Source organism: Hypomesus transpacificus, unplaced genomic scaffold (genome assembly GCF_021917145.1).
Source record: "Hypomesus transpacificus isolate Combined female unplaced genomic scaffold, fHypTra1 scaffold_264, whole genome shotgun sequence".
Classification (NCBI taxonomy): domain Eukaryota; kingdom Metazoa; phylum Chordata; class Actinopteri; order Osmeriformes; family Osmeridae; genus Hypomesus; species Hypomesus transpacificus.
This window is the reverse complement of record NW_025813791.1, coordinates 35,021-48,951: the sequence shown is the minus strand read 5'-3', so window position 1 is coordinate 48,951 and position 13,931 is coordinate 35,021. Positions and strand designations below refer to the sequence as shown.

Sequence of the window (13,931 nt, the reverse complement as noted above, 5' to 3'; positions counted from 1 at the left end):
CTGGGGGGGGGGGGGGGGTATACTGAATATTGATATTCAGTATAACAGCACAGCATTGAGTATCGTATTGCTTTTAACAACAGTTCTCAAGAGTGCCATGTCTGAGTTAACAGTGCTAAGCGACACCAATTTATGATTTCTTTGTTTATTTAGTCATGTATTTAGTTTCGCCAGCAATGTGTGGTTCACAACTGTAATTGGAAATGGACTGTTGCCAAGCAACACAAACATTTTCCTGCTGCATACAATCGACTAGGTTCTTTGTGCAGTACACATTACCACAGGCCAGCTAATTTGTATAATTTCCATTTACGTTCCTCTCCTGATGAAAAATCATAATTAAACCTCTATGATATTTGTGGAAATATGTTCACCCTTGCAGTACAACGTTTCTCACAATCTAAGATAGAAAACTTGAGAGAGCTAGTGCACTGTACATGGAGAGAGATGGTGCACTGTAGATGGAGAGAGATGGTGCACTGTAGATGGAGAGAGAGAGATAGTGCACTGTAGATGGAGAGAGAGAGAGAGAGAGAGAGCTAGTGCACTGTAGATGGAGAGAGTGAGAGAGAGCTAGTGCACTGTAGATGGAGAGAGATGGTGCACTGTAGATGGAGAGAGAGAGAGATAGTGCACTGTAGATGGAGAGAGAGAGATGGTGCACTGTAGATGGAGAGAGAGAGATGGTGCACTGTAGATGGAGAGAGAGAGATGGTGCACTGTAGATGGAGAGAGAGAGATGGTGCACTGTAGATGGAGAGAGATGGTGCACTGTACATGGAGAGAGAGAGAGATGGTGCACTGTAGATGGAGAGAGAGAGAGATCTTTAGCTGGCTTTCCCACCTCAGCATCCAGATGTCTGCTGAGCATGCTGCCAGCTGCTCTATAAACAGCTTTATCACCCAGGTATCTCTGCTGTGGATCCAATCAAGTCAGCTTGTCAAGCCCACGTAAATCAACCTCTAGTCGTGTCAGTACTGGCACACACACACCCCCACAGGACTGACACGTGTACAGACAGTGCAGCTCATCATAGCCCTGTCCTGGTTCTATAACTCTGGGTACCACACGCTGTGAGGCCTCTCAATGGGGGCTCTATTCACACAAGGTCCATCATAGACAGCTTCGTTTAGAGGTGCTGTTTAGAAGGCCGGAGTGTTCTGGATGAGAAGGAGGAGAGAGAGAGAGAGAGAGAGAGAGAGAGAGAGAGAGAGAGAGAGAGAGAGAGAGAGAGAGAGAGAGAGAGAGAGAGAGACGGGGAGACAGAGATGGAGGGAGAGACAGAGAGAGAGACTGAGAGAGAGAGACAGAGAGAGAGAGGGAGACAGAGAGAGGGAGACAGAGAGAGAGAGACAGAGAGGGAGACAGAGAGACAGAGAGGGAGACAGAGAGACAGAGAGACAGAGAGGGAGACAGAGAGACAGAGAGGGAGACAGAGAGACAGAGAGACAGAGAGGGAGACAGAGACAGAGAGAGAGACAGCATACGAGTGTGTCAGACTGAGGAGATGAGCAGCCTGAGGAGAGCAGACATGTCTCCGCAGGGCCACACGCGCTGACGTGGATTTTCTTCATCACAGATAAATCACCCAGCGCAGAATCTTTGTGAGACTTCCTCCTCGAGTGTGCGAAGGGGAGGGGGTCGCGGTTGACTGCCAGCGAGCACTTTTAGAGCGGATCGGCTCAGCGCTCTGGAGATGAAAGAGAGTTGGACTCCAGACACCCAGATCTCCACCCCCTGCCTTTGATCCTGTCTGTCTGTTGTCTGGTCTGCCTGCCCACATGCCTGCCTGCCTGTCTGTCTGCCTGCCCTGCCTGTCTGTCTGCCCACATGCCTGCCTGTCTGTCTGGTCTGCCTGCCCACATGCCTGCCTGCCTGCCTGCCTGTCTGTCTGTCTGTGTGTCTGCCCTGCCTGTCTGTCTGTCTGCCTGCCCGCCCGCCTGCCCACATGCCTGCCTGTCTGTCTGGTCTGCCTGCCCACATGCCTGCCTGTCTGTCTGTCTGTCTGCATGGCCAGGATATTATCATTCAGGACAGTAGAGAGTGGATTTAAGAAGGCTATGTTGACGTCTTTATTAAAGCCGTCTTAAGGTACAGGGTGTGTGTGCGTGAGCATGCATGAAGGGAGTGGCTAATGCACAGCGCTCCGCCTGTCCCTCTGAGCCAACAGCAGCTGCCACCAGACACAGGATGAGATTAGGATGCAGCAACAGGAGCCCCTCTCCCCCTCGGCCAGCCTCTGGATCAGGCCGACACACACACACACACACACACACAGGCAGGAATTGGGTGCAGTGAACTCCGAGGCATTCTCCATGTCCGGCCTCTCCGCAGCAGAGAATGTTCACACCCGACTGTGAACTCATCGGAAAAAAAACTCCCTTTCTTCTCCCATCCCTCCCTTCTGCTTCATCTCTCTCCAGATGACCCATCCCTCCCTTGTCGTTCATCTCTCTCCAGATGACCCATCTCCGCGTCCTTCTCCATTACATGTCACTCGCCCCGCATCTCCCCTCCCTCTCTGGCTCACGTCTCGACAAGTCTTGTCTGCAGGCCAGCGCAGCCACGATAGGCACATTGCACATGACATCTAGCTAGAACCATGTCACCCTCCAGCACAGTCCCACTCCAGCACGAGTGGGGCTGTGCTGGAGTTCTATGGTGTTACAGAGGTAGTTATGTATCCCATGAAAACAAAAGACACACACACACATAATCAATATCATTTCCCGTCATTGCGTGAGCTGTGGGACCCTGTGAGCCATGGAGCCAGAGAGCCACTCACGTGTCTGGTATAGAAGTCATCCACCTCTCTCTGCAGCCTGAGCTGGCAGTCAGGATGGATGGCCAGCAGGTAGCAGATGAACGCCAGCGTGTTGCTGCTGGTCTCGTACCCGGCCAGCAGGAAGATGAACGCCTGACCCACAATCTCATCCTCCGTCATCTGCCTCTTCTGGCCCTGAGACGTCCTGGGTGGCTCCTGGACGCCCTCCCGGGGGGCGTGCGGAAGTTCGTCTGCGTGGTTCACCACGTCAAAGTGTTCCAGGGACACACAGTCCCTACTGCTCCGCGAGTCCAGCATCAGCTGGAGGAAGTCTCGCCGGCGCTAAACACACACGGACACACGTGCTCAGGATGTGCTTAGAGGCCAGCAGGGCTGGGGAGATGTGCTTAGAGGGCAGCAGGGCTGGGGAGATGTGCTTAGAGGGCAGCAGGGCTGGGGAGATGTGCTTAGAGGGCAGCAGGGCTGGGGAGATGTGCTTAGAGGCCAGCAGGGCTGGGGAGATGTGCTTAGAGGCCAGCAGGGCAGTGGGGATGTGCTTAGAGGCCAGCAGGGCAGTGGGGATGTGCTTAGAGGCCAGCAGGGCAGTGGGGATGTGCTTAGAGGCCAGCAGGGCAGTGGGGATGTGCTTAGAGGGCAGCAGGGCAGTGGGGATGTGCAGCAGGCTGTCTTACCTGCTCAGGGGGACTCTCATCTCTCTGTGTGATGATCTTCTGGATGCAGCTGATGAAGAAGCTGTTCATGTCATCCCTCCTCTTGTTAGGGATGATGTTGGCCAGGGGGGCGATGAGAAACGGGAAGGCAACTACACCGAAAGAGGATTGAGACGGGTTTAGCCCAGTCATTTTCTGCTGTGCTACTGGAAGAAGAACTTGTTAGATGTTTACTCGCCATGGTGTGCTGGTATTAGATTGTTAACATTGCACAGAACATTGACATGAGTGAACAGAAAGATACAGACAGTTCTGGAAAGATAAACTCACTGAACACGAACATGATGGGTCTGAAGAAGGAAAAGGAGAAGAACTTCTGGGCGTGGTGGACGAAGGGGTCTTCCGGGTCGTTCTGGGAGTCCACCTGGGTACCGAAGGCTACACTGGCAATCACGTCCATGGTGAAACAGCCAAAACACCTGGAGTAGCAGCATCGTCAGCACAACAACCGCTTACTAACTCATTACTAGTTCTAGAACAATCTACCGGATAGAACTACAAACTAGTACTAGCACAATCTACTGGATTTAAATACTTACTCGTACCAGGTCAATCTACTGGATAGAACAAATTACTAGTACTACTTACTAAACAGTTAGTAGTTAGGGTGGAATAAGTAAAGTAATGTAATTAAGATGAAGTTAAAATGTGGTTAGGAGTCAGTATCTATTTAGTTTGTAGTTAGCGGTTTGTATCAGAATCAGAATCAGATTAATCGCCAAAGTAGTTTTCACATCAAGACATTTCCTGTGGTGGGCAAATGCGTCCAGTACAAGATGTGTAACGTGAGTCACCTGTGGATGTCGAAGCTCTCCCCTGACTCGGCATGGACCTCCAGGTTCCTCAGCAGGGACTCTGTGGCCGTGTTGATGAGAGGAACCATCTGAGGGAGGGAGACATGTTTACCTCACCTAGCACGGCGTAAAACACTCAACACACACTAATGCTTCTTCAGCTAGTTCTAGTCTTTTAATACACTCTTTTTAAACATGCCTCAAAGCACACAGTCTGGGATTTAGATATATCCAACCTTAACATGAGCAGATCTAAACACCAACCACAGCACCACACTGTGTCTGTTAAACCTGGACCTCAGATACATTTTTAGCTCATATAAAAAAAATAAACCCATCTGGGTGTGTGGATATGGGTCATTTTTAACCAATGTTTAAACTGGTGTATGTAAGAGTTCATGTGAGTGATGCTGTAAATCTAATCCTCAGGGCTAGCAAAAGGACATGGCAGATTCATCCAAACACACTTTCTCTTCTGTCACTCTCAACTCCTACCCAATGAGGGTGAGGGCGGAGGGAGGAGGGAGGCAGAGAGTGAGGGGCGGGAGGGAGAGGGTGAGAGTAAGGGCAAGGATGAGGGTGAAGAGAGGGAGGGAGAGTGTGGGAGGGAGGGGGAACTGAATCAATTAAAAGCCAGTTAGAGCCAGCGGCATTAGAGATGTCGTTACCTAGTTGCCAAGGGAACAGCAGCCAGATGATGATGGATCAAACCAGAACTCATTAATTCATTTATTCATTAAGCTTGGCGAGCACTGTAACAGTGGAGGAAGGGAAGGATATCTTCACAGAGTACTGGAGAAAGTAAGGAAAAAGACAGATTTACTGTCGAGAGAGAGAGAGAGAGAGAGAGAGAGAGAGAGAGAGGGGGGGGGGGAGAAAGACAGAAAGAGAGAGACAGAAAGAGAGAGACAGACAGAAAGTGGAGAGGCCTTGTATCTGTAGACTCTGTTCCCTGTTCCGTCTTCCTTCACTGGAGCTGTGATCAGGGGGAATTCGACATTAGCACTGGCCATCGATTTCCTCCACACACACATACATACACACACACACACACACACACAGACACACAGGCCTGAGAGAACACTAGGAAGTATAGAACAGGTCAGGGAGGTTTCTACCCAGCTGCCAGGGGAGTGCGGCAGAGCGGTGTGGAAGAGAGGGAGGACAGGAGAGGAGGAGAGAAGGGAGAGAGAGAGGAGGACAGGAGAGGGGGAGAGGGGGGAGAGCAGGACTGAGGGGAGGGGGAGAGGAGGACAGGAGAGGGGGAGAGGAGGAAAGCAGGACTGAGGGGAGGGGGAGAGGAGGACAGGAGAAGGGGAGAGGAGGAAAGCAGGACTGAGGGGAGGGGGAGGGTGGAGGAGTAGAACAAGGTTTACACACCTCCCTGCCAATCTCATCTCGCCATCTCCTCTTTGTCTTGACACGCTAGACCGCCTAGCAATCAATAAGTGCTGGATCAGATGAGAGATGAGATCCTTACACAAGGGTAGCGACCAGACACCAGACACAGCAGGGGCTAGGGTTGCTTTAGAGATACTGTAGGGCAGAGGCTGGGGCTGGTCAGGGTGGAGGCTGAGAGTGAGGCTGGGGATGGTCAGGGTGGAGGCTGAGAGCGAGGCTGGGGCTGGTCAGGGTGGAGGCTGAGAGCGAGGCTGGGGATGAAGAAGCAGGAGCCAGCTGATTGGATATGACAGGTGCAGTGTCGTCCTCCTCTGCAGAGCAGGGGGACTCTAATGGAAATCTATCCAGCATGACTACACCATGCTGCAGGCAGGCAGGCAGGGGGCACTGGTCAGCCAGACCACGGCTCAGCCAACTGTAGACGCACCAGCACACACATACAGAGACACACTCTCTCTCCATCTCTGTCTTTTATTTTTCTTTGTGCGCCTCTGTCTTTCTCTGTCTCTGTCTCTCTCTGTCTCTCTCTGTCTCTCTCTGTCTCTCTCTCTCTGTCTCTCTCTATTTGTCTCTCTCTCTGTGTTTCTTCTCTCTCCGTCTTCATCAGCAAACCAAGAGTAACTGGTTGTCACCCTCTGCTTGTGTGCAGCAGTCGTGAGTGGCCTCCTCATATCCAGTCAGTATCCAGTCAGTCCAGAGCCAGCTGTGTCAGGGACTGTTTGGTGAAGGCATCTCGTAACAGCCTTTATGTGACCATAAACCCTGCATCCCGGCACAACCACACATCCAGACCTATCGCTGCCTGACTCAGTCTCCCATGCTAAGTCCTGGGGCACTAGTGTGTGTGTGTGTTCTGAACCGGGGGGGTTTGTGTGTGTATGTGGGTGTGTGAGAGAATGTGTGAGAGAGAGTGTGTGGTGCAGGGGTACGTGTGTGTGTGTGTGTGCTGCTACCAGAGTGTGACATCACACAGTGTCCTGTGATTAGCGAGCCTCCTCTCTCCTCATTAATAAACAGGACGGAGTGTTAAAGATGAATGAAGATAACGCACCCATGTTCACAGCACACACACACACACAATCCAGCCTTACCGCACCAGACAAACATGTTTACTGGTCTCACACCAACACTAAGAGCCATAAGCAGTGATTAGCTCACAACAACAACTTCTCATTTAGTTCAGTTCCCACGCTGGGTCTTTCCCCCTGCTATTTTAACTGTCTGATTCACAGTCTTACATTTCCACTAAGGCCTTCTCTCAACCCAGGGCAAGCAAAGGTCTGCATGTACCAACCCAGGGCAAGCAAAGGTCTGCATGTACCAACCCAGGGCAAGCAAAGGTCTGCATGTACACACACACACACTCATCGGTTACTATGCATGATATAAGTACTGGAGGACAGCTGGATCCAATCACCTCTGTAGGGGGGGGGGGGGGGGGGGGGGGGGGGGGAGGGGGGGGGGGGGGGGGGGGGGGTGTGTTTTGAGTGTGTGTGTTCTTGAGTGTGTGTATATGTTTGACCTTGTGGTATAATGCTGGTGGTGTCTGTAGTTGCCAAGGAGACTTCTCAGCATAGCCGTAATCACCATGAAGCATCCAACAGCTTAATAATCCCCTCTTTCTGTATCACAGCCATGATCATTACACCAGGAGTGTGTGCGTGTATGTGCAGGTGTGTGTGTGTGAGCAGGTGTGTTTGTGTGTGTGTGAGCTCCTCCCTCACCTCTCTCATCTTGGCAGAGCTGAAAGAGGGGGTGAGGACGCTGCGGACCCTCTTCCAGTGTTGGTTCTTCAGCATCAGCAGACAGTCGCTCATGGGCTTGGTGGCAGAGCGGATGGTCTGGGGACACACGCACACAGGGTTGGATACCGAACTTGTTACAAACTGTATCGGTACTAGCAAATACCCATTCACGTCACATCAAGGGGTGCCAGATGTTGGTGCCTGTGAGTCCATCTTGGTGAGAGTAGAGAGAGAGAGACTACGAGAGCAGATGTGAAGGCTACCCAACCCTGCACACACACACACACGATGAGATCACGGTATTGGTGGCAGCGCTGAGAGTGTACAGACCAGAGCAGAGGGGGAGAGGTGGGGTGTGTCTGTTTGCACAAACACTTCTGACGAGTCGTTCAACATTCCCATAGTATTGATTTGACCTGATGTCCTCCATCCCCCTCCCTGACACACACAAGCCCCCAGCCAGCGTGGAGGACGATGATGAAAGCAGCTGACCCCTGACCCCTGCTCTGATTCATGTGTCAGACCATCATTAAATATAACCTCACTGCCCTGGACAGACATGGCTAGCTCTGCTCTCCCTCTCTCCCTCCTTTTTCTCTCTCTCTCCCTCCCTCCTTTTTCTCTCTCTCTTTCTCTCTCTCTCTCTCTCTCTCTCTCTCTTCCTCTCCCTCTCTCCCTCCATCCCTCCCTCCCTCCTTTCCCTCTCTCTCTCTCTCTCTCTCTCTCTCCCCCCTTTTCTTCTGCTTCGCCCTTCCCCCTCCCTTCCCCCTCTCCTCTCCTCCCCCTCTCCTGTCCTCTTCTCTCCATCCTCATCCCACCAGCCTCCTGTAAAGCAGAAGAGCAGAATAATCCCTTTCTCAACTCCTGGGATTGAAACCCGGAGGCTGCCTTCAAGGTAGAGTGACAACGGTGACAATGCTCTGCCAGCTGGAGTGTTGTCAAATTTCAAATCAAATCAAATCACGCCAATCAAATTGTCGCCATGGATTCATTGAGTAGCAGGTGAACCTGGCCTGGTCAGGTGACCCTGGGTTGGTCAGGTGATCCTGGCCTGGTCAGGTGACCCTGGCCTGGTCAGGTGACCCTGGCCTGGTCTGGTGACCCTGGGTTGGTCAGGTGATCCTGGCCTGGTCAGCGACTGGTGGTGTCAGAGTCCTGTCTGAGGGTCCAACTGAAAACCTGTCTGTTTTCTCCATGTTATTTGTCCTAATCTGTTGCTCTGTATTTTCTCTCTGTCATGTTTCAGTTTCTGTGTTTTGACTGCTTGATGCTTTGAGTGTTTTCCATGCTTTTGTAAAGTTTTACCGTTTTAAAGCGTCCTTGAGCTCGAGAAAGGCACTTCAAAGATTTAACATATTATTATTATTATTATTAACTCCAGCTGAGCCAATCCAAGGTTATCTTCATCCCTGCTGTTCCTGAGGAGGTCCAGAACGTACACACACCTTTCTGTTCTCTTTCCCAAATAATCTCCACAGACCAAACCTGACGTCAATGCACAGAAACTCTGTCAAATGTTCACGATGACACAATCATAAATCAAGGTTTGGGCTTTTAATCAATAGCGTTTTGTTGACATGGAGAATATGAGTGAGTGAGTGAGTGAGTGAGTACTTACCATTCTGTTGGGGAAGCTGGTGAACTGCTTCACCATGATCTCTCTCAGCATGTCAGGGTCTGCAACAACCACCACTGCCCTCCTACCTAGGTAGTACCTGAGACACACACACATGCAGTAGGGCTGGAATAAATAAATAACAGGATGTCAATTAAAACAAGGTGTCTGAAGCCCAGCAGTAGTACTCTAACACGCTTTTAGTCCACACACACACGCACACTAACACACAAACGTACACTAACACACACACACACTACCATGTTTTCTAACAATAGCAGACCGACAGCCTTGTCAACCTGCCCCTGTCTCCAATCCCCCAGGTTACCAGGTAGAGGATGCCCTCCCTCTCTCTGGAGCTGTCTCCATAACTGCCTCTTTTAATAAGGATCCATTTCAGACAGAGAGGAGGAAAAGAGAAATGTGTGTGGTTAATTGGACAGTTTTATTAAGCAGTGATAATTGGATAGGAAATCTTCCAGGCAAGGAGGAGAATAAGAAAAAAAAGATTTAGAACCCTGTGTTTTACATGGGAGCTCAGACAGGGTTGTCATGGTGTCTGGACAGACAGACAGACATGCAGAGAGACAGGCTGTGTGGAGGAGAGAGAGGGCTCATTCTGACAAACCCCTGTGTAGTGGAGCAGCGAGTCTCTCTGTCTGCCTGCATGTCTGTCTGTCTGTCTGTCTGTCTGTCTGTCTGTCTGTCTGTCTGCCTGTCTGAACATATTTACACCACTGTGCTCATCCTGCATTCATATTCCACCAACATGGTACACACACCCACAAACACACATGCACAGACACACACACGTACACATTTACAAACACACACACCATTTGACCAACCAGTGGATAGGATGTTCACTCTATAAACAGTGTAAAGTTATACTGCAGAACTATGGTCTGCAGCCAGTCAGCTTTCAAATAGATCATCCTAATTATTATACAGACATGGGATGTTTTCATGATGGATTTTAGAGAGAGAAAGAGAGTGATACTTCTGACGTTGGATCCAAGAACAGACAGAAGTTCACTAAAAGAACCATGAACCTTTCAGTTTCTCTTCTACTTCCTGACTGTCCAGACCATAACAACCCTCTCTCCCTCTCCCTCTCCCCCTCTCTCCCTCTCTCTCACACTCCCTCTCTCTCTCCCTACTGCCCCCCCCCTCTCCCTACCTCTCCTTTTGAGAGCTGCTGGAGTCCTCCAGTGAGGTCTAGTAATGTGTTCTGGCAGATATCCCTTCATTCTGACTTACTCTGCTTTTCCGGTCTTGGCATAAAATCCAAGCCATGGCAAACCCTATTTTCCTCGCTCTACTCCTCACCCCCCTCTTTCAACCTCTTTCCTCTTCTTTCCTTCTCTGTCCTTCCATTTCCCCCTCAGCGCATGGATGCCTGCTCTCTTTGAAGTGTTCTTAAGAGAGAGAGGGGAGAGAGAGAGATCAGTCTTCCTTTTATAAGCTGCCTCATATATCATACCACAGCTAACCTGGTAGAACATCATTTTGTGTGTCTGTGTATGTGCCAGCCTGCCTGTCTGTCTGTCTGTCTATCTGCCAGCCAGCCTGTCTGTCTATCTGCCTGCCTGCCTGCCTGCCTGCCTGCCAGCACACAGCTTATCTGCATACACACTGTGACACGACCAGTACATCCAACCTGAGAGCGCACACAGCTGGACCCAGCTGGGGGTCACTTACCCACACACCCTGCCGTACTGCTTCACCAGCTCCGTGTGGCAGCCGAAGAACCCCTGAAACACAAGCAGAACACATGTGAGGGCCCTGCCTCCTCCTCCAATCAAACGTGTGTCTGACGGACATGTGATCGATTGCTACCGTCCAATGTCCCTGATACCGAGAGCAGCTCTGGGGACACCGCCTGTCTCAAACTGACAGCTCAATGGATCTGGCTTACATGTGGGGGCGGTATGAAGTCAGCCAGCCAGTCAGCAGCCAGCCAGATCCAGTCAGTCAGTCAGCCAGCCAGGAAGCCCAAATCTAATAACTGCTGCTCTCATCACAATGAGATCTGAGCTGAATACATCACAGCCGACCTCCTCCACTGGACCAGGATTCACACACACACACAAACACACACCACACATACACCTGTCACACGCACGCACACTCACACCAGACCACACCACACACACACACAGTTTAAGTGTCTCCTGCAGCCTGCCACCAGGTGTCAGTAGAGAGCCCAGCTGTAGCACCAGGGCTGGAGAGGGCTGCGCTCTGCCTCCCTGAGCCCTCTGGAAGGTCATGCTGGGGGTGCAGAGCACAGGGCAGCACTGGGCTGGGGGTGCAGAGCACAGGGCAGCACTGGGCTGGGGGTGCAGAGCACAGGGCAGCACTGGGCTGGGGGTGCAGAGCACAGGGCAGCACTGGGCTGGGGGTGCAGAGCACAGGGCAGCACTGGGCTGGGGGTGCAGAGCACAGGGCAGCACTGGGCTGGGGGTGCAGAGCACAGGGCAGCACTGGGCTGGGGGTGCAGAGCACAGGGCAGCACTGGGCTGGGGGTGCAGAGCACAGGGCAGCACTGGGCTGGGGGTGCAGAGCACAGGGCAGCACTGGGCTGGGGGTGCAGAGCACAGGGCAGCACTGGGCTGGGGGTGCAGAGCACAGGGCAGCACTGGGCTGGGGGTGCAGAGCACAGGGCAGCACTGGGCTGGGGGTGCAGAGCACAGGGCAGCACTGGGCTGGGGGTGCAGAGCACAGGGCAGCACTGGGCTGGGGGTGCAGAGCACAGGGCAGCACTGGGCTGGGGGTGCAGAGCACAGGGCAGCACTGGGCTGGGGGTGCAGAGCACAGGGCAGCACTGGGCTGGGGGTGCAGAGCACAGGGCAGCACTGGGCATATGTAGCCTGGATAGATTAAGGTCGCATTAAGGCTTTTTAATCACCTTAGTTTATTGGAAGAAGCCTGGCTTCTGTCATTCTTTTAGGCTATTGCAGGTTGGTTGGTTGGTTGGTTGGTTGAATACGGTAGCTAGCAGGCTGGCGAGCTGGCTGGCCTGCTGGCTGGCTGATTGTAGGGCTGAATAGCTTGCTGGCTGAATAGTTGTTGTTGGCTCACAAAGAGGGGTTTGTCTGCTAAGGTGCTCGGAGCGCACTCAGGGTCGTTGATATGCAAGACGACAGGCCGGACCACAATCCGCCTGCTTGGTCTTAATCAAGCAGCAGCGCCCCGTTCTCCTTCCTCCTGCCTTCAGCATTCCTGGAGGCTGTGCCCCTCCGAAGGGGCCCCCAGGGCCCCATCCGGCACCCCCCTCACAGCCCTGCACAAGGCAAGCCCAGAGACGCTTCTTCTGGAACACGCTCTCCTTTTCCTGACTTGCATCTCTGTGACTGTGTCTCTTTCCCCCAGACCTCCCAAGCTCTGCTCGTAGACTTTGCTGCATTCTATAGACATGTCTCTTCTCAGGAACACGGCGCAGTGTTTTTGAAGTTGGTCCTACCGGAGTTCCTGTGAGAGAGGTGGCAGACGCTGTGTGTGTGAGTATGCAGCCATCAGAGAGACTCCCCTGTTCACCAACCACCCTCTGATAACCACACACACACACACACACACACACAAGCATACAACCACACGCACACAAACATACGCACCCAAGTGAACAATGCATGCACACACACAAGTACACCCACACACCCACACCCACACACAGGCGGTGATGTCCTCTGGTGCAGCTTGACCTTGGCATCACAGGCAGGACTGGCGAGGGCGGAGGGCGGACCGTGTCATTAAACCTGCAGGGTTCTGGCTCCCTGCTCCTAGAGGGACTCTAGCCGTGTGTCTCGCTGTGTCGTGTTGGGCTGCAGGAGGGGCTGTTTTACTGCTGCAAAACACCCGCGCACACACCCACATGCACCAACTCACACACACATACTATACACACACACACCCACATGCACCAACTCACACACACATACTATACACACACACAACCACATGCACCAACTCACACACACATACTATACACACACACAACCACATGCACCAACTCACACACACATACTATACACACACACACCCACATGCACCAACTCACACACACATACTATACACACACACAACCACATGCACCAACTCACACACACATACTGTACACACACACATCCACATGCACCAACTCACACACACATACTGTACACACACACATCCACACCCAGATACACCAAAGCACACACACACACACACACGAGCCCGTGAAGGCGAGGGAGCCTGTCCCAGCCTCAGACGCACTGTCATTATGCAAGGCAGGGCAGCATGCATACTGAAACACACAATGCCGCTTAGTGCGCAGGGCTGGAAGATGAGGGAGAGCAATCCCATCTTTCTATACCTCTCCTCAAATCTGACGTTCCTCCTCTGCAAATATGGAGTTGTATTTAAAGCTAGATCTTTGTTCAAAGCAGATGGACTGCTCTTCATATTGTTCTAGTGAGATGGGTGAAGGCTAAGGTGATCTGGCGGAATAGGTCGATGAGAACTGAAGGCTGAGAAATAAAAACCTAATTAAATTGAACCCCCGCCCACCGTGCCCCATTCCTCCTTTTACATATTCATCATAAAAAAAGTAATGCAATTATCAATAAGGCTAATCTGTTTGACGATCACATGGTATCAAAAGTCATTACTGGTGAGTTGTCTTTAATGAACAAATCTAATGAAGTGCAGCTAGCTTAGGGGCGGGGTGTGTGTTATGGGTGTGTCGTGTGTGTGTGTGCCAGTGCGTGTGTGTTCAACATGGATAAGCCTTTTCAAGGACAAAGAACGAAGGTGGGTGTTCCTGCAGAGACAATGCACCTCCACTCCAGCGGTAGAGTTCACAGGAAGCCTCGACACAGTGTGAACATGAGGATACCCGGGCC

General features: G+C 51.8%; 1 protein-coding gene across 3 annotated transcripts in view; it reads right to left on the bottom strand.

The window, feature by feature from the left end:
- The window catches only part of tbxas1 (thromboxane A synthase 1 (platelet)), a 28,398-nt gene that overhangs the window by 2,808 nt on the left and 11,659 nt on the right, over positions 1-13,931 (bottom strand). For 2 of the 3 annotated variants that reach the window (XM_047014630.1, XM_047014629.1), the window contains exons 4-10: positions 10,753-10,805; positions 9,055-9,151; positions 7,416-7,532; positions 4,291-4,379; positions 3,767-3,915; positions 3,458-3,588; positions 2,787-3,107 (exon numbers count right to left, since the gene is read on the bottom strand). In XM_047014630.1, coding sequence (XP_046870586.1) covers positions 2,787-3,107; positions 3,458-3,588; positions 3,767-3,915; positions 4,291-4,379; positions 7,416-7,532; positions 9,055-9,151; positions 10,753-10,805 — 957 coding nt within the window. Of the gene's footprint in view, positions 1-2,786; positions 3,108-3,457; positions 3,589-3,766; positions 3,916-4,290; positions 4,380-7,415; positions 7,533-9,054; positions 9,152-10,752; positions 10,806-12,722; positions 12,977-13,931 lie in introns of those variants that run through there. The other variant, XM_047014631.1, reaches the window with a different exon arrangement.